Here is a 23,687-nt window from a genome sequence, read left to right on the forward strand (position 1 = left end):
TTATGAAAAAAGTGAATTCAAGAATAAATTGTTGATTGCGCCATCCCATCTCTGCCAAATGTGTGCTACAGAACATGGGAATGGGAAGGCCAACACAGAACAGATGCGGACCACCAAGGTTTGGAGGTGTGTCAGGATAAGCTGGTCTCTCACAAATGGCAAAAAGATTCAAACACATTCTTCCCTCCTGCACATTGTCAATCACATTCCTGAACCTCGAGACAGGTGGCAGGTTTCCAAAGACCCCACATGATGCCGCTCCATGCAGTGGCAGTGCCAGGATGCCGGCAGCCAGAGCCTGGCAAAGGTGAAACAACAGGTCTCAGCACCAAGGCAAAAGGAAGCTGCTTACCTCCTTCTTGGGAGTTCATGATGTTCAGGGCAAACAGCATCGCATTTGAGAAAGTGGTCGCCTCCTCCTTACTTGCAAAGTTTAAGCCATAGACCTGACGGGCATCTCGCCACTGGTGGAAGGTGGGCGTTGCCTGATTGTACTTCAGCCCTTTCACAATTGAATAATTGATCACAACCTGGAGGAGGAAAGAGAGAAATGCACGTAAATAAATAAAATGTAAGTGAGATGGAGGGAGCTGTGAGGATGCAGATCCTGTATCCTTAAAGACCATGAAGGGATGGGATGGGATTCAAAGGGCAAGTGTGATCAGGCAAGTATTCAGACCCACCTGTAGAACAGTGAGGGTTTAAGAAGTTTGTCATTTGGGGGCTGGAGAGATGGCTTAGTGGTTAAGCACTTGCCTGTGAAGCCTAAGGACCCTGGTTCGAGGCTCAATTCCCCAGGACCCACGTTAGCCAGATGCGTCTGGAGTTCGTTTGCAGTGGCTGGAGGCCCCGGTGTGCCCATTCACTCTCTCTCCCTCTTTCTCTCTCTATCTGTAGCTCTCAAATAAATAAATAAAATAAACAAAAAAATTAAAAAAAAAAGAAGTTTGTCATTTGGGGCTGGAGAGATGGCTTCGAGGTTAAGGTGCATGCCTGTGAAGCCTAAAGACCCAAGTTCAGTTCTCCAGGTACCACATAAGCCAGATGCACATGGTGGCACATGCATCTGGAGTTCCTTTGCAGTGGCTAGAGCCCTGGCGAGCCCATTCTCACTCTCTCTCTGTCTAATAAGTAAATACAAAGATGTGGGCTGGAGAGATGGCTTAGCGGTTAAGCGCTTGCCTGTGAAGCCTAAGGACCCCGGTTCGAGGCTCAACTCCCCAGGACCCACGTTAGCCAGATGCATTTGGGGGCGCACACATCTGGAGTTCGTCTGCAGTGGCTGGAGGCTCTGGCGCGCCCATTCTCTCTCTCTCTCTCTCTACCTGCCTCTTTCTCTGTCTGTCACTCTCAAATAAATAAATAAAAATAATAAACAAAAAATTAAAAAAAAGTAAATACAAAGATGAAAATAAAATCTTTAAAACAAATAAAAAGTTTGTTACTTCATGTAACTAATAATGTTGTGCAGTCACAAGCTCCAGGTGTGAGGGTCTGAGCTGGGCGCCAGTCTCCCTGTGTTCTGGTTTAGGCTCTGTCTCAGCCATGCCACTCAAGGTGGCCAGTGAACTTGTCCAGAGCTCAGTTTCTCCAGTGGTAACGTGGGGATAATAATGTTGCCTTTACTGACCTCATGGGGGTTCCTGAAAGGATCACACTATGATACTGATCTATACTCTATTCAGATCTTCTACATATAAAGCTCCTTAAGGACAATAGTTCTCTGTAATTTGAATCTCTGCTTCCCACAGCCTTCTGCGTAGCGGAGTAATCAGAATATATTAATACCTGAATTAAAAGGACAACTTAGAAATGTTAATGAGTTACACAAATATACAGCATTATTACTATTGTTACTAATTAATCAATAAGGCAGGAGCAATGTCAGGCCCAGCAGAGAAAAACATAAAGACAAGACAGAAGTTAGACATTCAGGGGTTCATGGTTAGCGGAAACTCAGCAGGCAGGCTGTTTGGCTTCTAAACTTCTGTTCTTCTAGACTTTAAAGATAATTATTTCAGTTACTTCAGGGTTATATTTAGTAAGCGGTGCTCTGAGAAGAAGGCAGTGGAGGCTGCAATCATCATTCTGCTTCTGTAACCCTCATGCCCAGAGTTATATGATCTAACACCACAGAACTTAGTTGTTCTTTCTTTGTCTGTGAAATGGGAGAATATGCTATGGCTGTGGTGTGATGCCTCCTGCTGTGTTGTGAAGAACCTCACACAGGTTCTGGAACACAGCAGGTTGGAAGTGTTGAATGCAAAACCTAAGGGCCCAGGTTCAATTCCCCAGACCCCACATAAGTCAGATGCACAAGAAGACAGCTTGGCACATGCTTCTGGAGTTCATTTGCAGTGGCTGGGGGCCCTGGTGTTCCCATTCTCTCTGTCTCTCTGCCTCTTTCTCTATCTCTCTTAAATTTAAAAAGTGAAAAGGAGGAGGAAGCGAAGAATAAGTGGAAGAGTGATAAAACAGGATACCCAACTTTCTGCTCTGGCTGCTTGCTGTAAGAAAGGAAAGTGCATGGCAAGGCATGTTAAGATCCATACAGATGCAGACACAGGCAGAATCTGGACAAGGCTGTGGGCCTGCTGTTGGGTGACGCAATAAAAAGAAAGTCCAAGATGTTTCTTGGGTTTTCCTTGGCTTTGTGTTCCATGGCTCTTCGATCTAAGGTAGCTCTTCCTACCCCCATCAGGAAGTTAAGCTCAGAAGAGATCTGGGGACACAAAGAATCATGGCCAAGACCCCCTTTTAGCTGGCCAGACACTGAGACCTGGCTTGTTCTTCACCACTCACAATGCTGAGCTATCCTGGGTGAGGTAAAGCCAGAGGACAGTACATGTGGACACATCCAGAACAGCATTCATCCAGCCTCTGTCAGGTGAGTGATGAGACACAGCCTAGATCAGTAAAGAAAGGTAACTGTATCATGGCTTGTTACTATTGACAGGCAAAGTTACAAAGTAAGTGAATGGGAGACTGGCATTAAAGGCCAAGCCTGCGGCACAGGAATCTGTGCCAGTGCTGCTTTTCCTAGAGTATGTATACCTTGGAACACACACAACATTGCATGTATGTGTGTATGTGTGTGCCCTTGAGATGCACTTTCCTTTCTTACAGCAGCCAGAGCAGAAAGTTGGGTATCTTGATTTATTGCTCTTCCTCCTCCTCCTTTTATGTTTTTAAATTTAATTGAGAGAGATAAAGGAGTGGGGGAGAGAATGAATGGGTGCGCCAGGGCCTCCAACCACTGCAAATGAACTCCAGATGCACATGCCACCTTATGCAACTAGCTTACGTGGGGCCTGGGGAATTGAACTTGGGTCCTTAGGTTTTGCAGGCAAGTGCCTTAACCTCTAAGCCATTTCTCCAGCTCCTGGTCTTCATTGAGCAGAGTTTTCTTAGTGATCTCAGAGCTTGCTGTTTTTCTTCCAGCTTCAGCCATGTTTAAGTTTCTGTTCCCTACAGAACTGGGATTACTGGTGCGCATGGCTACACCCAGGTGTTTAAGGTGGATTCTGGAGATTCCAGCTTGGGCAGTCTCTGGCCTCCTCAAGCCCTTAAACTTAGGCAGGATGGTGTGCTTTACTGCTAAGCCATCTTTCCAGCCCTCTGAGCTACTTCTTAGTGCCAGCAAAGTAAGCGAAATCCTTGCTTCAATTCTCTCTGGCCTAGCTCTGCCCTTGGGAGCCTCGTGGTTGGTTTAGCTGTGGAGGGTTTTAGGACCTTTAGGAGAGTTCAGTGAAGCCTCCCCAAGAGAACATCCTTTTTCTGGACATTCTTTGGTTCTTTGCTGTGCTCGTATCTGACTGAAGCTCTTTATTCTGTTGTTAGTCTTGTACTTCTGTCATATGTACTCTCTCATTGGGAGTTTTTTATAAAAATATTTTTTAGGGGCTGGAGAGATGGCTTAGCGGTTAAGCGCTTGCCTGTGAAGCCTAAGGACCCCGGTTCGAGGCTCAATTCCCCAGGTCCCACGTTAGCCAGATGCACAAGGGGGCGCACGCGTCTGGAGTTCGTTTGCAGAGGCTGGAAGCCCTGGCGCACCCATTCTCTCTCTCCCCCTCTATATGTCTTTCTCTCTGTGTCTGTCGCTCTCAAATAAATAAATAAATTAAAAAAAATATTTTTTAGAGCCGGGCGTGGTGGTGCACGCCTTTAATCCCAGCACTCAGGAAGCAGAGGTAAGAGGATTACTGTGAGTCGAGACCGCCCTGAGACTACATAGTGAATTCCAGGTCAGCCTGAGTTAGAGTGAGACCCTACCTTAGAGTGAAACAAACAAACAAACAAAAAAAATAAATAAATAAATTTAGGTTCAGGTCACTAATCTTTTGGATATCAATGTTCACTGACATAATGGTTTATAATTTTTTTGTAATGTTCTCAGAGCTTCTGTATCATGGTTATGTTGGCTTAATTAGACAATGATAGGGAGTAGTTCTTCCTCTTGTCTATAAAAGTTAATATAAGACTGATATTATTTCTTACTTAAATGTTTGGAAGAATTAACTAGTATAGCCATCTGGGCCTGGAGTATCATTTGTGGGAAGGTTAGGGTTGTAAGTATTCATTACATTTCTTTAGTAGATACTGGACTATTTAGATACGTTTATGTATTGTTGTATTGGTTTTGGTACATTGTTTCTCCAGGAATAAATGCATCTCATTTCTAAGTTGCCTAATCTCCTGGCATGTTATTTTATGCTTTTAACGTCTCTAGGTAGTGCTATTAATATTATCCTTTGATCCCTAGTATTGGCAATTTATGTTTTCTCTTTTTTATTACTCTGAGTTTATTAATTTTTATTTTGAAGAACCAACATTTTGCTTCAAAGAATCAAGATATTTTTCTTGGGCTAGAGAGATGGCTTAGTGGTTAAGTGCTTGCCTGTGAAGCCTAAGGACCCCGGTTTGAGGCTCAATTCCCCAGGACCCACATTAGCCAGATGCACAAGGGGGCGCACATGTCTGGAGTTCGTTTGCAGTGGCTAGAAGCCCTGGTGCGCCCATTCTCTCTCTCTCTCTGCCTCTTTCTCTCTCTCTGTTGCTGTCAAAAAAATAAATAAACAAAAAATTTTAAAAAAAGGTATTTTTCTTTTCTCTGTTAAACATCTGATTTCTATTTCAGTAGCCTTGGGTTTAATTCACTTTTGTTTTATGTAGCTTCTAAAAGCATAGATCACTATTTATCATCCACTTTTGAAAGACATACATTTACAGCACAAAACCTATGTGTACTGTTTCAACTGCACCCCATAAGTTTTGCCGTACTTATTTATTTTTTTGAGGCAGGGTCTCACTCTAGCCCAGGCTGACCTGGAACTTACTCTGTAGCCCAGGCTGGCCTGAAACTCATGATGATCCTCTTTCTCTGGCCTCCTGCGCACTTGGATTAAGGGCATTTGCTACCATACCCAACTAGATTTCATTATTGTTCAGTAAAAAACATTTTCTATTTTATATTGTGATTTTTTTCCCCCATGATTCACTTAGCATACACTATACCTTTATTTCAAACATCTGGGGATTTGTTATTCTGTCATTGAGGTCAAAGAGTACACCTTGTAACGTTTTACTCCTTTGTGACTTGCTTTTACAGTCTAGCATATGGTCTACTTTGATAAATATTTTCAGTGTACTTGAGAAGATGGTACACTGTACAGTGGTGGGCCGTAGTTTCTACTAACATAAACCTGGTCAAGTTGGTTTATAGCTTATTCAAATTTCCTGTTTGTACTTATTACTAACTGGCTGTCAGTCTATTACTTGGAAGTATGACTGGAAGTTCCAAGTATGCCTCTGAGTTTATCTACTTTCCAGAACATTTAAATCAGTCCATTTTTGCTTTATCTATTTAGAACATATGTTACTAGATATTTGCAAATTTAGAGCTATTATGACTTCCCTCTAATTACGGAAGTGTCAGTGTTTCTCTTTTGTAATGCTTACCGTGTTAAGACCTATCTTGTTTGATATGCATACAGACATTACAGACATATCAGTTTCTTTTGGTTAACACTTGTAAGGTTTATCTTTTTCTTTCCTTTTTTTTTTTTTTTTTTTTAGAAAAACAGTAGTTTAACAATTCATTTAATGGCAAATGACAACCACAAAATTTCCCTACAGTGACTATATTCTTTGGACAAGAGAGCAGATTAGCACTGATCATTTGCAAATGATGACAGTCACCGCACTGTCACTTCTCTCAAGGTCAGTAGAAGACAACCCCAGAATCTTAGCTGTCATGCAATCACACAAAGTGATCATACAAGTAGGCCATCAGGCCAGGTTTACCAGCAGCACGTATGGAACGAGACCAGGGAAAGAAGAGACCTGTGAAGAAGGGGACACATGCATGGTTGTAATCAGCAAATGAAGGTTATCTTTCCTAATAGTTTACATGCAATCTCTTTTTGTTGCTGTTGTTGGTTTTCTGAGGTTGGGTCTCACTCTAGCCCGGGCTGACCTGGAATTCTCTCTGTATTCTTAGGGTGGCTTTGACCTCACAGCAATCCTCTGCTCCTGAGTGCTGGAATTAAAGGTATGAGCCACCACGCCTGGCTTCAATCTCTACTAATCAGCTTTATTTAAAAGTAATTCCTGGGGGTTGGGGAGATGGCTTAGTGGTTAAAGTCTGCTGATTCCCCAGCACTCACATAAAGCCAGATGCCCAAAGTGGTGCATACATCTGAAGTTCATTTGCAGTGGCAAGAGACTCTGGTATACTCATTCTCTGTCTTTTTCTCTCTCCTTTTACATAAATAAATAAACATGTTAAAAAATAAACAACAGGACACTAGACGTGGTGATGCACATCTTTAATCCCAGCACTTGGGAGGCAGAGGTAGGAGGATTGCTATGAATTTGAGGCCAGCCTGAGACAACATAGTGAATTTCAGGTCAGCCTGAACTAGAGTGAGACCCTACCTCAAAAAACAAAATAAATAAATAAAAATAATTCTCTAAGCCAGGTGTGGTGGTGCACACCTTTAGTCCCAGCACTCTGGAGACAGAGGTAGGAGGATCACTGTGAGTTTGAGGTCAGCCTGAGACTACATAGGGAATTCCAGGTCAGCCTGGGCAGTTGCAAGAGTCTACCACAAAAAAGTAACAACAACAAAAATTCCCTAAGACTTGACAGAAATGACCTAGATACTTTGGATAAACTTATTTTAAAATGTTGCACTTTCTGACTAGGAGTCCATAATCACAATGTGATCATGTTTTATTTTGGGGAGTGTAGGAGTAAGTGGAAGTTCCTTTTTCATTTAATTTTGTGTGGTATGCGTGTGTTTGTATGAGTGTGTGTGTGCGCACACGCGCATGTGCATGCACGAGTAAGTGGGGGCCAGAGGATGATGTCGGGTGTCTTCCTCGATTGCTCTGTATTTACTGACACACTGTCTAATGGAAACCCAAAGGCCACTGACTTAACTAGTCTAGAAAGCCAGTTTTCCCAGGGGAAACGCAGTCTCCACTTCATGGGTGGTGGTTTACAGGTAGGCCACCATGCCCACCTGGCATTTACATGGGTGCTAGGATCCAATCTCTGGTCTTCATGCTTGCATAGCAAGTTCTTTACCCACTAAGCCATCTCCCCAACCCCCCTTTCCTGTGTTTTAAAGGAAGTCCATGCAACTCCAAATCCTGTCTAATGTGGTTTTGAAGTCTGCGTAAAAGTAGTCCTAGAGCACAAAGACAGAAGCTTAATGGTGGAGAACTCTTTTCCTGACCCTACTTATTTACTAGGATTTAAAAACTAGAATCTGGTTGGTAAGACTATTGAGGCCCAAATCGCTACCTAATGACTGAATGACCTCAAAATCTTGCCAAAAAGTCAGCTGGTCTCACAGGCTCACAGTGGAATACACTGCATCTTTCAACAGTGCACCTGTTGCTTGTTACTATAATGATTTATCTGAAGCAAGTTTATTTGACAAAGAGAAGGTAATTGTTTGGCTCACAGTTCTGGAGGGTCATGGGCACCAACAGGGATGAAGCAAATGGAGAACTTATCACAATGGAAGCAATTACTTTGGGGGTTGTTGCTGCAGCTCAGTGGTAGAGTGCTTGCTTAGCATGCATGGGTCCTGGGTTAGACTCCCAGCCCCAGCTCCAGAAAAAAGAAGGAAAAAAAAAGAAAAAGCAATCATGAAGGGTTACTACAATTTAAGAACTGTACCAGGAAACAGACTTTATGGCTTATCAGGTTTCTAGAAAAACCTTTATACCATTAAGGCTCATCAAAAAGGAAAGGAAAAAAAAAGAGGGTGGGCGGAGAGGGGGAAGGAATGCCTCTGGAGGTACTAAGAGTTCAGGGTTAGACAGACTACCTTGTATCAGGAGTCCTCAAGTAGGTCTGTCCCTTTTAGCCACAGACTCTGCAATTTAATAGGGCTGTTTTGGCCAAAGCATACTCTTTCCCCCTAAAAGGGAACACACTATAAACAGAACTCAAAGCTTCCGACTGTTTTTTATTAACTTGCTGATGCGTTCAGAGACAGCAGAGAAGCTGTTGTTTATGTCAGCCAAAGCTCGACCACAAAACTGCCAGAAGAGCAGTAAAGGTTTCTATAAACAATGGAACCACAGGCTTGTTACCTTCACTGCAGAAACTCCCTGGTTAATCTTTCAGAAGGGAGCAGGCCCAAAAGAACTAAGGCACTCAACAAGGCTACTGTGGTTAAGCAGAAGCCTACTTTCCCATGCTTGGGTTTCAGTCTGCATCACAGGCGCTTTGCCTTAGTTATGCATGGGTGATGCTCATGACTCGGGGCCCAGGCCGCCACCTCGCACTCGCACTTGCACAGGCATTTACCAGCAGCACCACTACCCCCTCTGCTGCTCTGGCCAGCACGCGCGACAGGGAGAGAGGCGATCCTGGCTCTCCAGTCTTCTTGGTATTCTTTCCAAAGTGCAATTGAGGGAGTGGTAAACCCAAAATCTTAATACTAATACTAGTCTTACAGATAGATGTGTAAGTATAAAATGAGCATAAAACAATTGTGTACTATAGTTTTCAAAGCCTTTTCACATCTATTACTTTACCTGAATCTGATAACAACACTGCAAAGGAGGAAGGATGTATTGTTTCCACGTGACAGATGTCAAAACTGATGTTCAGAAAAAAGAATGTTTTCGGGCTCATACTTCTGAGTATGAGGCCTCAGAGTCTGAATTGAACCCACATGCCTAATTGTAGATACTGACTTCCTGGGGTCCCCTCCCCCCCGACATGCACAGCTCAGGTGTGAGCTCTAGCTCTGGTATTTACCTGCTGATCCTGTAGCTTGACCCCAACGACTCTGAAGGTGTTGCTTGCAGTGCTGTGGTAGATGTTGATCCGGCTGAATCCCTGCTGGCCTGGCTTGATTGGCACCCATTTCTTACTGGTGTCATCATAGACCATCACAGAAGCCCGTGCTTGGCAGATACTCTGTTCACTGCAGGGTGAGAACAACAGTGTCAGCCTTGGCAATGGCAACTGTGGATGAGGGCTGGCTGTGCCCTTTTCAGAAATGGAGGCTAAAGGCTATCTGACACAAAGAAACTTTCTAATTGCAGTCATGTCCGACTGTCTCTGGTAAGGCTGTCTTGGGAGGAGATGAGTTTTATTCTTCAAAGCGCATGCAGAGTGGAAAGGAGATTCTGTGCCAAACCAAACACGGAGATTCCTAGGTTTGCTTTGTGGTATGCACGAGCTTGAATGAAGAAGAAATTATTAATTTGTTATTTGTCAACTATCTATATTATAGGCCCTGTTTGTTAAGTAAGACAGTGTTTTAAAGCACCTTTGGTTCACAATCTATAAAGCAGCTATTTATTATCCAGTTGTTTTTATTTTATTTAATTAATTTATTAGAGAGAAAGAGAGAAAGAATATGAATGGGTGCATCAGGGCCTTTAGCCACTGCAAATGAAATCCTGGCACTTATGCCACCTTGTGCAGTTGGCTTATGTGGGTATTGGGGAATTGAACCTGGGTCTTTAGGCTTCACAGGCAAGTGCCTTAACTGGTAAGCATCCCTCTTGCCCTATTACCTAGCTTTATAGGTGAGAGAAGAGTAGCTTAGAAATGGAAAGGATTTACATCAGTTCACATAGGGATTCAGTGATGAAAATCTGGATTTTCAGACAGTTCTGCCTGACTCAAGAGTATATATCCCATAGCAAGTTTCTTTGCAGCATCTAATAAAATGTTCAGTTTACAGTACTCATGACAGGGTAGCTGTAGGTAAGCTATGGAGAAAATGAAGTAATTAAACAATGTAAGGAACAGATCAAATTATCAAAATACACAGGCTGGGCTGGAGAGATGGCTTAGTGGTTAAGGTGCTTGTCTGTGAAGCCTAAGGACCCATGTTTGATCTCTCTCTAGATCCCACATAAGACAGATGCACAAAGGAGATGCAAGTGCAAGGTTGTCCATGCGTACTAGGTGCTGCACACATCTGGAGTTCAACTGCAGTGGCTGAGGCCCTGGTGTGCCAATTCTCTCTCTCTCTTAAAGAAAAACAACAAAACCACATAGGTAGTTAGGTCTCACTCTGTTGAAGACACTTTCCGAGCAAAGCAACCTCATCCGTTTAGAATATGACAGAAAAGCAAAGAAGCAGAAGCAGGCGCTGGAGAGTTAAGCTGTCACCTAGAATGAACACACAAGGACACCTGCTAGTGTGTAGAGGCAGCTTTTCAGAGCCTGCTAGCTTACTCATAAGCTCTGAACGTAGTCTTAGTGAATAGCACACGAAGATTCTCAAACTAAAAAGGTAAAAAGTGACCAAAAAGTATGAACAGTTGCAGTTATCAGAAAGGGGGCTTCATCAAGACAAGGATGACTGGGAACAGGTCTAAAGCCAAGCCATTTGCAGTCACAATGAAGATGCAACGTATGTGCAGCGGTGGGGAGTCACAGATGAGATGGGGGTAAGAAAGTCACACTGTGTTGGTTTTGCCATGCTCAGACAGCAGGGAGGCAAATATTTGGGAAAGACCCCTTTCCTTGGCCCTGTGATTCCCAGGTGATAGAAACAGTGCCTTTAAGATTAGGCCCCCTGGCTCAAAAACTAAATGTGATGGGTATAGTTAGTTCCCAAGCAGGTTGAGCTTTCTTAGGACCTCCTGTGTTTTGGGTGTTGTGGGTAGTCCAGGGAACAGACTATTATAGCCTGAACAGTACCTCTGGTAGAGAGTCTTGCCCTCATTGTCCTAGAAATCAGGATGCAGTCTTAGGATGGCCTTGAACTCACGGCAATCCTCCTACCTCTGCCTCCCAAATGCTGGGCTTAAAAGCATGTGCCACCATGCACGGCCACTTTATGGCTTTTAAAAATGTCAGTACTGGGTCTCAATCTAGCCAGGCCTGTGCAGCTCTGGCTCTGGGGTCTAGAGAAACCTGTTATCAGCCAGATGCCCAAGCCTGAGGGTTTTGGTGCACCTGGCAGCTGTACCAGGAATGACCCACAAGGCCTTTGGTCCGTGGTATGCTTTCTTCTCCATGAGTCATCACTTACTTGTCCCACAGATACCTGGGGGACAGCAGTCAGGTTTCTATGTTTGCCTGGAATACCATACCTTATTTATTTATTTATTTATTTATTTTTCCAAGGTAGGTTCTCACTCTAGCTCAGGCTGATGAAATTCACTATGTAGTCTCACAGTTATCCTCCTGCCTCTGCCTCTCCAGTGCTGGGATTAAAGGTGTGTGCCACCATGGCCAGCTGGAAAACCCTATCTTTTAAGGGAATGTGTGGGAGGCTTGCTCTTTATCTGGCTAAGTCTGTCATGAAGTCTAGTAGAGAAGAATACAGCACACAGAATCAGTTTGGCCTTGGTTCAGGTCAGAGTCCCATCACAGTATAAACTAACCATAAATTGTGTTATTATAGGTAAAGTTTTCCCTCTTACTTCCAGTGACATGCTCAGTTGCTGGCTGTGACAATGGGCAAGAAGGTGTGTATTTCAGATACTTCTTGGGGGCCGGAGATGGTGTGAACAGTAAGATAGTGTTCAACCCCTAGATGAGGTGGGTGTGGGGTTCTAGGTGGAGGAGACAGGCAGCTGAGACAGAGGCAGGAAACGAGAGCATGCAGAGAGCCGTAGGCCTTGGCAGGCGGGCAGCGTATCTGGGAGTACCACACATGCTGTTTAGGGGTTTTAGGAACAAAGACAATAAAAACAAAGCACTTGCACTGGGCTATTAGAAGAATTTTGGCCATTACGATTATAGCTACAGGTTCCTTTTTCTCTTTAGAAAGTCTCCCCCTGGCTCCTTCTAGGGTACGTTTGTAATTATTTTTTTTTTTAATTTTATTTATTTATTTGAGAGCAACAGACACAGAGAGAAAGACAGATAGAGGGAGAGAGAGAGAATGGGCGCGCCAGGGCTTCCAGCCTCTGCAAACGAACTCCAGACGCGTGCGCCCCCTTGTGCATCTGGCTAACGTGGGACCTGGGGAACCGAGCCTCGAACCGGGGTCCTTAGGCTTCACAGGCAAGCGCTTAACCGCTACGCCATCTCTCCAGCCCCGTTTGTAATTATTTGATTCTCTGACTAGCTGCTAGCTCCCTGCAGGCAGTAACTGGCCTGCTCATCTGTTTCTTGGTTAAATGTTTCTAGACTCACTGGTATCTATTGCAAGGCTAACACACTAAACCAATTTTAAGGCTTACATAGCAGACAATTGTGCCAAGTTCCCCAACTTCATGTAGAAGAGTTACTGCATGGCAAATAGGTAGGTAGTTGAGTTGTGGGACAATGGGAAGAACCAAGAATGCTTTTATTTGTCTAGTGGATTGTCACAGGCTATCCACAACCCTCTGTGACTGGACAGCAGTGAGTGGAATGTCACTGAGAAAAAGGAGAGGCATCTAGAGTAAAGCCACTTGACTCTTCAGAGAGTGGTAAATTCAGTGCCCGGTCACTTAAAGGCTCAGTGTGTGTTGTTAGGACAGCTTTACTGAACATGAGGGAGGATTACATTAGATAATCTAGGACTCTTTTGAGCGCTGGCAGCCTCCACTGAGTAAATTAGATACCTGCTGTGTGCCACGTCCTGGAAAATAGAAGAGAATGGGATAGGCATGTCCCTGCCTTCATGACTTTGTGGCTCCTGTCAGACAAGACTGCTCATCTCGGGCTGCAGAGATGTCCTAATGGTTAAGGCGCTTCTCTTTGAAGCCTAAGGACCCAGGTTCAACTCTCCAGATCCCATATAAGCCAGATGCACAAAGGTGAGGCAAGTGCAAGGTTGCACATTCCCACCAGGTGGCACAAGCTTCTGGTGTTCAATTTCAATGTCTGAGGCCCTGGCATGCCAATTCTCTCTCTCAAAAAAAAAAAAAAAAATCCACTCATCTCATTATGCTGTGGAGGTTTTACCATGGAGGTTGAATTCATCTGCCCAACCAAAGCCCATGACTCAGAGGATTTCCTGGGAGGTAGGGCATGCAGTGTTGAAACTTGGACTGTCCTAGGCACACCAACATGAGGTGGTCACCTTACTGGGATCTCCTTATTTATTTATTTTGGTTTTTTGAGGTAGGGTTTCACTCTAGTCTAGGCAGACCTGGTATTCATTTTGATGTTTCATGGCCTCAAACTCATGGCGATCCTTGTAACTCTGCAACCTGAGTGCTGGGATTAAAGGCGAGTGCCACCATGCCTGGCCTTCCTTTTTTATTTTTTAAACTTAGTCTCTCAGTCCTAGTAGCTATCTTAGGAGACATACCTAATACATATCTGTGGACTGACATGAGTAGGACCCCCTCCTGTTCCCAGTGATGACCCTCCAGCTCCTTTCTTCCAGCAAGCTGCTGGTCTGCTTCTTCCCCACTCCCTCACTCCCTCTTCACTCTCCAGATCCCCCATGGACCTAGCTTCTGTTTCTGATGATGCACAGGAACATTCCAGTCGTTGCCTCCTCTTGGAGACGCACACACTGCTGATAACATCCTCTGTTAAAACCTTTCCTGACTCCCATTTTACATGCACTTGGTTCTCTATTATCTTTTGGTGATTCCATTTCAGCCTCCTTCATAGGATATATATATATATATATATATATATATATAAAACATCACAGGCTCTTCAGCTGAAGCCAGAAAAAAGCTTGAAGGGTCTACGGATCTCTAAAATCATTTGCAAAAGTGAGTGTTCATGCTTTTGGAAGCACTTACTATACTCCAAATTTGAATTTCAAACTACCTTAAGTATTTATGCTTCCCAAATGTAAACTATCTCAAATTCCCCCTCCTATGCTCATGGGTTTCCATTGTGTGTAAAGTGTTTCTTATGACACAGGCTCTCAGGTCCCTGGCTGTGAGGTTCTGATTCACTCTAAGTCTCAGATGGGGCCTGAGTCTCTACTTACAGTTGTTCCTAATGGTTCTGGGGTAAACAGTCCTTTTGGTGTGCATGTGGGGTATGTATGTGTATGGGAGTGTGTGTGTGGGTGTGTACACGTGTGTGGACAACACTGGTTGTTGTTCGTTAGGCATCAGGGCCTCTCACTGATCTGGAACTCAAGCAGGTCTATGAGCCTCAGGGCTCACTGGTCTCCTCCTTCCCAGTGCTGGGATTGTAAGTGTATGCCATCACACCCGCATTTGTTTGTTTGTTTGTTTTTTCGAGGTAGGGTCTCACTGTAGTCCAGGCTGACCTGGAACTCACTACGTATTCTCAGGGTGGCCTCGAACTCACAGCGATCCTCCTACCTCTGCCTCCCAAGTGCTGGGATTAAAGGCTTGCATCACCTCGCCCGGCTCATATCAGCCTTTCAAAGTAGGTTCTGATGACAGAATTCAGGTCTTCATGCTTGAAAGGCAAGCACTTTCCAGACTGAGCAACAGCCTACAAGCTGTCTTTAAAGTGGTCTCTCTGTATCTTTTTCATCCTTAGCAAGGGGTTCTGTGATCATTAGTATCTGACAAACCCTATCCTATGCTGGATCCATGTTGACTCTCCGTTCCTGACTTTCCTTTTAAGCTATTGAGCCATATTTCCAACTACTGGGTGGGTGTACTTCAGACAGATGCTCAAACAGAAAACCTTTCTTTTATTTTTTTTCCAAGGTAGGGTCTCACTCTAGCTCACACTGAGGTGGAATTCACTATGTAGTCTCAGGATGGCCTTGAACTCATGGTGATCCTCCTACCTCTACCTCCCAAGGGCTGGGACTAAAGGCAAGTGCCACCACGCCCAGCCAGAAAACCTTTTTTAATTGTTCCCTCTTTCAAGAAATGGCAACATCTCCTACCTAAGGCCACATTTGATACTTACACTTTTGTGCCTCACCTTCTGTGGCCAACAGGCAGCTGCTGGACTTTCTAAACACCTCTCGGGTCTGCTCCTTTCGCTCCCTCCCGGCTGCTGATGTTCTATCCCTTCTTGTTTTTCAGTTAGCTTCCTGGCTGCTTTTCTTGCCTCTGTGTTCTAGTCTCACAAGTCCCAACACACCGTTTACAAGGTCTGTAGAGTCCTTCATCACAGGCAAGTCTGCCTGTGCCTCTTCCCTCACTGGTAGCTCTGCAACTTGCAGCTATTATGACCTCAGGCAAATTACTTAACTTCTCTATTTCTCATCTTATCTCTATCTCATCATTCCTTTCTTTATCACCACTGTCTTTCCTGTTTCCTCATCTTGTCTGGGGAATTAAATATGCATACCTTGTCAGCATGCACTACACAGTTCTAAGGAGTGTGTGAAGACAGCTCCTGGGCCCTTTTCAACCTTTCCTTGGCTGACAGTGCTCCGCTCCGGGAGTAGTCGCACAGAAACACTCATGGTCCCTCACAGGTCGTGCTCTCTGTGGTCTCTCTTCTGCAGCTCATGCTTTTTCTAGCCTAGGTGACCCAGTAATTCCCACCAATCCCTAAAGAATTTAGACATGTGTTAGTCTTTTAGAAAGCCTTCCTTGAAGTCCCCAGCTTAGTTAGGTGATCATTTTGAGCCCCACTACCATATCCTGTGTGACCCAGCCTGACGCTTTCTACAGGACACTGCAGCAACTGTCTATTAATAGTCCCTCCACTGGACAACACATGCCTCCTGTCAGTTCCTGCAGGTGGCGAGCAGAAGGGCGTAGGCCACAGCACCTTCCCACTTTTTGAGGTCAAGGACTTGTGGGCTGGTTCCAGGAAACTTTTCCCCTTATTCTCCCAGAACAGACACTGCCCACACACTTCCCAGTATACTTCAGTGGGGAAGGTTGGGCTGTGCTTGGTGGTAAGGCAGGGGTTGACAGGAAAAGCAACCTCATGACATTTGGGCCAACTAAAATAACTTCGCTGGTATTACTCAAGCAATCAGGAAGAATACTATTTCCCAAGATGTTCTTTTCCTACATCCAGAGTTCTGAGCCTTACCTTTGCTCAAGGCTCAGGTGATATGACATTGCCTTCAAGAAAGACCTCTCCATTCATTCCCATTCAATTACAACTAAGAGCAAGGTATGTGGCTATGAACGTGACATGTGTCTGCACTGAAGATTATGTTCTGGCAGAAAAAAACTGCAAACACCAAATGAGCACAGGAGTGCGCCGGAAGAGGAAAATACCAGGCCCTATGGGAAGCTGATAGGTGCACTGATATCTTTCTGTACTTGTGCACACTAAGACACATGCCTGCATGTGCTAGTGCTGCCCTTGGAGCAGTCCCTGGGCTAAGGAGGCATCTGTGTCACACCCATGCCAAGGTCCTGTGTGCTTCTGGAGGGTAGGACATGCCTGAGTCACTATATTCTCCTGATGGAGCCTGGTGCCTGGAATCAGTGAATGGTGAGTGGGACACCTGGGGACACAAATCCCAAGGCAAGTTGACCCCAAACCAGACTCTAAAGCAACTGTTCAAAGCCCTGACTTGTTTATTTCCAACTTACAGCCCTGAACGTGAACTCTGAAAATGGCTGAGACATCAGTAAGGAAGCTCCTCAGCTGGGAGCTAGGCAGCCTACAATGATCAGGCAGGCTCATAGGAGCCTGTCTGCATGGTTCCAGTCCACTTGCTGGGTGTCAGGTGAGGAGTCCTGGATGAAGGAAACAAGAGTCTCCTTTACAAATGCAAGTCTCTCTCAGAAACACATCATCTTGCATGTCAAAGCCTGCATGGTTTGGTAGGTACTTAAAACCCCCACCACAAAGTCATTTTTCTACTTCCACTTCACATTAAGTGATGGTCAAAGTTCCATGGGCACGAGCACTAGCTGAGAACCTGTGTAGACCCTCTCCTGGTGCCTCCACCTCAGGAGCTTCACTTGCCTTGCTCCACCATTCCACAGCAGCTGGCTTCTCCAGTCTCAGACTTGTCCTCTCTCTCACCCCCCACTGCAACCTTCCATGGGCTCCTATGACACAGCAGTAGCTTGGCTCTTCTCTAGAGCTTTTCTCCCCTTCTGACTACTGCCTGTCCCACGGAAAGAAGGAGAGGGAGGGAAGAAGAGAGAGAGAATGAGAGTGAATGGGAATGAGAATGAATATGAATGTTACAGAAAGTCTAATTGTCTGGTATCAGAAAGCAAGGCCTAGTCTTGGCTAGCTCACGATGCTGTCACAGAATAGAGGGACATGAAACCATATGGCCTCAGGGAAGTAAGGCCAGGGTCTGTAAGACATGGGTAGCCATCTCAAAGGACTTTCTTGAGTTTGCTGGAGCTGGAGTAAGAATGAAGAAATAACAGGAGAGCAGTTTAGTAGAGGGTTAGCACCCGCAAAGGGCATCTGGAACAAGGCAAATCCACACAAACCAAGCCTTCAGTGCAAGCAGTGTGCAGGGCACACAAAGGATCCATCAAGACCTCTTGTTCTTCCAACACTCAGGGAACGAAAAGGAGCAGGTTCCTTCCCAGGCCTGAAGAAGCGGCCCAGGCTGTTGGGCCGTCCTCCCAGGTCCACTGGCTGTCGGGCCGTCCTCCCAGGTCCACCGGCTGTCGGGCCGTCCTCCCAGGTCCACCGGCTGTCGGGCTGTCCTCCCAGGTCCACCGGCTGTCGGGCTGTCCTCCCAGGTCCACCGGCTGTCGGGCTGTCCTCCCAGGTCCACCGGCTGTCGGACCGTCCTCCCATGTCCACTGTGCTGCTGGGACGGCGGCCACCCCGGGTTTCGCTGTGGGGGATTTCCACAGTGGGACCTGAGCCCTGCCTGTGTCTGCACCCTCTCCTCCAGCTCTGTCATTTCCAGGTAGAGCAACGACTGTGTTCTGTGGAAGAAATGGTGATGTCTGCCCCTTCAGGCCTCTCACACTGCTTAACTTCTTCTTATCACTCTGATCACTTGCCACTGGCCTGAAGTGATGCTTGCTGTCACCAAGTGGAACATAAGGTTACAAGACAGGTGGCTTTGTTTGCTTTTGGAAGGTGTTCTCCATCTCTGGAGGCCCAGTCACCAGGACCTAGCAGCTGAAGCATCTGAATAATGGCTTGGCTTCGGGTTGCCGAGTTCTGCTGAGCATCCTACTTCCTGGCCTTCCAGTAGGTTTTGCTTGGTGGGGAGGGGAGCACGATGCACCTGAGCTCTGGCTCCCTCTACTTTCACTTTTTTTTTTTTTTTTGCACTCATTTAAAACTTAAACCCAGACATTGTTTCTTTCATCTAAACTAGTTGGAGGATCAAACTGCTAAGTCAAAGGGTATCAAGATGTTTGCTTTTTCTCCCTTGAGGCCCTTATCCTGAATGTCTGCCTAGTTGGCCGTCACTTCTCTGTGAAGACTAGTGGAATCTGGAAAAGATACTCCAACTGACTGTCAAGAGAATCTGATATTCTTAGACTCAAACTTCCTTACAGCACTTCCCAACCCTTCTTGCAACCCTTTCCTCAGAGAGCTGTCTAACAGGCCACATGGGTACCAAGGCTACTCATGCCTCCGAAGCTTCACACATTCTCCTATGTGCCTATCCCAAACTAGCATTGCAATCTGTGACTTTGAATACATGCAGGAATGGAACAGGCTTTGGCATAGCCTCAAGACGGCTGTGGAGTTCTTGGGTTGGCCTGGGCTGCTTTATGTTGGCTCCATGGGTATGCTAATTCCCTGGAAATGCAAACCTGGCTCTGTTCCAGACAATATCCTTGATTCTTAGTGCAGCCACTTGGCTCAGCTCAGGAACATCGGAGTAAATGCATACTGTTTACTGTGTGCAGGACAGACGGGGTGAGGAATACAAGTGCTCTGCTCTCACAGAGATCTAGCCAGACGGTTGCCAGAGAGACGTGAGCAGTGCTATAGAAAGGTAGAGGTGGTTTCTTTTTTTAAGGTAGGGGTTCACTCTAGCCTAGGCTGACAAAGTGACACTCACTCTGTGGTCCCAGGCTGGCCTCAAACTCATGGTGAGCCTCCTACCTCTGCCTCAGGAGTGCTGGAATTAAAGACATGCGCCACCATGCCTGGCCAAGTAGAGATGTTTTCTTATCTCTCTCTTGGTGACAATGAAATAGCAGAGGCTGTAAAGAGAGACTGGGCAAAGGCTTTCTAATCTTAATTGTTATTTTGGGCAAGCTCCTTTGAAAAGCTGCAGCTAAGACAGATTATGAAATCACAGGAGAGCTGGCTTTGGACAAGACTGCCCACTGGTGCAGTAATGGTGTGCTGTTATGGGGTAACCCATTGTTATTTGAGTGGAGTTGAGGCCTGCTCTAGGGAGGTACCATGCCTGGTACCAAAAACCTTGTCAAAAGCTTGTGCATGGCTGGGGAGGTCATAGCCTTAGAGGGAAGCTACTCTGCTGTTTGGCTAAATGGATACATTGTGCCCATCAAGTTACCCTTTCAACATTTACGGTTATGTTCCTAAGTTAGTGCTTCTTTCACCTTTGTTAGAGAAGCTTCTTATGTAGTTGGTGGTGACCCCTCAAAAGAATCAAAACTTGTCAAAGTGACTGTGCAGTGCTCTTAGCTAAATGGTACATCTACATCACCTCCTTCAAGGCTCAGCAAATGGCACAGCAGAGGGAATGGAAAGAATCTAGGAGCCAGAGGGTGGAGAGGAGTGCTGTGGATGGCTGTCTTTAGGTCAGGACATGGCCTCACAGGGACTGTTATTACCTGACGAGAACCTGCATAACACGGGGCCCATCAACCTTCTGTCCTGGATGGAAGAGGAGCACTGACAGTTCCTGGTCGCTGGGAGAGTGGCAGACATTTTCTGCACTGGTTCAGCCACTGTTAAGCTGCATGTGCTCTGGTCAATGACCCTGTCTATGTTCACACAGGCAAAACACACGGGACAGAAACACAGCAAAACAAAAGAGGAACTAGCTGGGAAGAAGGGATTCAGCTGAAAGGGTTGGGGAGGGAGGGCAGGAGGAGCGAATGGTCAGAACACATGACAGGCATGTATACAAATTGTCCATAAGATACACTTGTCAAAAAATAAAGCTCTCCTTAAAACAAAATGAAACAAACACGGCCGGGACGTGACTGTGAGCCCAAGTCTACCTAGAAGCCCCGTGTGACCTGGAGCAGGTGCTCTAGCGTGTTGCTTTGCTTCTGGGAAGATGGTACAACACCCCAGAGCATAAGGACTACATGTCATACAGCCCTGCTGGGCCCTTGAAATTCTCTGTCCCTCAAAGTTCCACCAAGAGCTCACTTTCTCCTTGAAGTATTCCCTGACAGTCCCTACAGTCTCAACTTTCACTGCTCTTTCTGTATGTATGTGTGTGTGTATGTATGTATGTATGTGTGTATGTATGTATGTATATATGTATATGTATGTATGAATGTATGTATGTGTTTGTATGAATGTATGTATGTGTACATATATATATGTGTATATATATACATATATATATATATATATATTTTTTTTTTTTGAGATAGTGTTTCACCTAACTGACCTATTATTCAGTCTATAGCCCATGTCAACCTCAAACTCAGAGTTTTCCTGCCCCAGCCTACCAAGTGCTCGGATTATACAATGTGTCACTATGCCTGGCTGCCTACATTTCTTCCTGCCTGAGCTGGGCGGTTCTACATTAGGTGTCTTCTCACTTCTGAGTACTGGCTCCCCACTCTCTGTAGGTTTGAGGACGGTGGCCAGCTCTTCCTCAGAAAAGTGTTGCACCTGCAACCTGCACTGGCCCAGGCAGACCATCACATATGCAGCTGAGGACACATTCCTCTCTCCAAAATCACTCATTCTCTGGGGTTGCTCTCAGGTAGAAGATGCAGGGCTTTTGGTTTCCTTAGTACTGGTACTGCGGTCACTTTGCTTCACATGATGCATGCTCCTATGCTTAACTCTAGGTCATTTTTCTCTGTCATCAGTTTATTTCAGAGTCTCAGTCACTGTGCCTCAGTCATCTCCCACATTTGCTCCCTTCAGGGCAACTATGAGAATATGAAAAAAAAATATATATATGCAGCCAAATGCTCAAAAGAATTATAGTTCCTAATCCTATACGAGGTGTGCAGAAAAGGCTTCTTGAGAGCAAAGGAGATGGCTCTGTGGGCAGGGAAAGCACTTGCTACCTGAACCCCCAGCACACACAGAGCATGCCCGGTGTGGCAGCACGTGACTGTCATCCCAGGCCCGTGGAAGTGGACACAGGAGGATCCCCAGGCCTTTCTGGCTAGCTAGTGTAGCTGAACTGGCAAGTTCTGCTTCAGTGAGAGACCCTGTCTCAAAAATAAATAAACACAGTGGCAAGTTATTGAACCTGATGTTCACCTCTGGCCTCCTGACGTGTATACAATTACAGCACACGTGAGTGTATGCACATGCACACTGCCCACAGGAGGGTTCTTGATCCAGGCTGGCCAGAGCCAGGGCAGGTACAGTGTATGTTGGTGATGGGTAGCCCTCTGCAGTCTTACCAGGGACGCCAGGGTAACTAGGGAATTTAGAGACTTTGTCCCTGCTGCTCCTGAACTGCCATGCTACAGCTTGCTGCTCTCCCTGTGTGGTTACTGGTGTCAGCCACAGGCCTGCTGGGTGAGGCGAATGTACCCAACCCTGAGTGAAGCATGGAGGCCCCAGGAAACCTGCGCTTTTGTCTTTCTTTGGTCACTGACTGACTGTGGACAAGTCATCTCCAATTCTAGGCGTCCAGACCTGGACGAGATCAGAGGATTCAGAAGCTGAGGTCATCATCCTCAGTGACACTTGGCGCACAGGAAAGATAAGCAGTAGTATTCTGGCTGAAGTGGAGGGTTAAAGGTAAAACTCTGCAGCCCTGGAAAACCTCCAGGGAATGGTCTCCAAGGTCCTTTTCTGACTTCTACATGTTAAAAAAAAACTTAAAAATTTACTGTGTTTCCTGTCTATTCTATTTTTCCCATCAGTAATTGGCAGTAACATGCTTGAGTTTTTCACAGTATAATTCGTAAGTGAAATAATATACCTTTGAATGGAAAGCATTCTGATTGACACATCTCCACCCACCAATCCCTTGAAGTGAGGGTAAAGCTGATGAAATGACAGAAGGCTGGCTGCAGAGGAGCAGGAACAAGACCACCCAAACCTACACCACAAAGTAGCATGTCTCTCAGACTGGCTGGACCCCGGGCCCTGAGGAGAGGGCTGCAGAGCTCCACAGTCATGAGGAGGGAGGTGGTGCTCCCCTTGCTGTCTCGGATCATCATTTAGGCTCCACTCACTGTCTCACTAATACCAATAACTCCATGAAAAAACACGTCTGAAGAGCCTGGTGGTGAGGCACTTCAGTTCTAGCCCCTCCTAAAGCAGGTGTGCCACCTTGAGTTAACCCCACAGCCTTTCCGAGTCTAAGCGTCTCAGCCGTAAGGCAAGAAGAATGTGCCACCTTCCTCATCAGTTGGCAAAATAGCACTTTGGCAAACTGAAATGATTTTAAAGTGAGGCATTATCATTTTATGTGAAGAAACAAACCATAATGAATACTGAATAAAAGCCCCAAATAGAGGATAAAACTGTCCCATCACTTACACTCTTTTCACAGAGACACAGGGTAGGGGACAGTTATGCCCAAGCCTCTATCTCTCCTTTAGGAAGAGCACTTGTGACAGGAGGTATGGTTGGCAGACCCAACAACAGTCTAAGGACAAGTAGCCCAAAGGGGTTCTTGCTATTACAGTTTACATAGTTTCTACTGTAAAAGAAATTCAACTCTCCTTTCCTGGTTCATACTCAGAGCAAACAAAGGGCTCAGACCACTTCTGAGAGAAGAGCCTGGACCCTATCCTCCACACCTCCGAGTCAAGCAACACCCCTCAGAAAGCTTACAATCCCCTCTCTATCCTCCACGGCATGAGGTTACCTTCTGAGGAATCCTTTCTTTTAACTCAGAAGCTATTTAAAGTCACGGGCATCAAGAGGCTCAGACCTGAGATCGGAAAGACCAGCAGCTGGACAGTGAGGTCGCGAACTTTCTATGTGACTTTGGGCAAGTCCCTTGCCCTCTGGTCCAGGATTTCCTCATCACTGACTGGTATTAACAAGGAGACCTGCATGATGTCTATGGAATCCTCATTAAGATTCTAGGTTTTCTCTTCACCTCTGTTGCAGTCAGGTTCACACTGCTGGTAGAAATCACCCAACCAAGAGTAGCTTGTGGGAAAAAGAGGTGTATTTTGGCTCACAGACTCGAGAGGAAGCTCCACGATGGCAGGGGAAAACGATGGCATAAGCAGAGGGTGGACATCACCTCCTGGCCAACATAAGGTGGACAATAGCAACAAGCGAGTGTGCTGAACACTGGCTAGGGGAA

The 23,687-nt window shown here is 45.7% G+C and overlaps 1 protein-coding gene across 5 annotated transcripts in view; it reads right to left on the minus strand.

Moving 5' to 3' along the window:
- The window catches only part of Evl (Enah/Vasp-like), a 127,191-nt gene that overhangs the window by 38,124 nt on the left and 65,380 nt on the right, over positions 1-23,687 (minus strand). For all 5 annotated transcript variants that reach the window (XM_045154303.1, XM_045154301.1, XM_045154302.1 and 2 more), the window contains exons 2-3: positions 9,284-9,452; positions 353-530 (exon numbers count right to left, since the gene is read on the minus strand). In XM_045154303.1, coding sequence (XP_045010238.1) covers positions 353-530; positions 9,284-9,452 — 347 coding nt within the window. The remainder of the gene's footprint in view (positions 1-352; positions 531-9,283; positions 9,453-23,687) is intronic.

Source organism: Jaculus jaculus, chromosome 7 (genome assembly GCF_020740685.1).
Source record: "Jaculus jaculus isolate mJacJac1 chromosome 7, mJacJac1.mat.Y.cur, whole genome shotgun sequence".
Taxonomy (NCBI): domain Eukaryota; kingdom Metazoa; phylum Chordata; class Mammalia; order Rodentia; family Dipodidae; genus Jaculus; species Jaculus jaculus.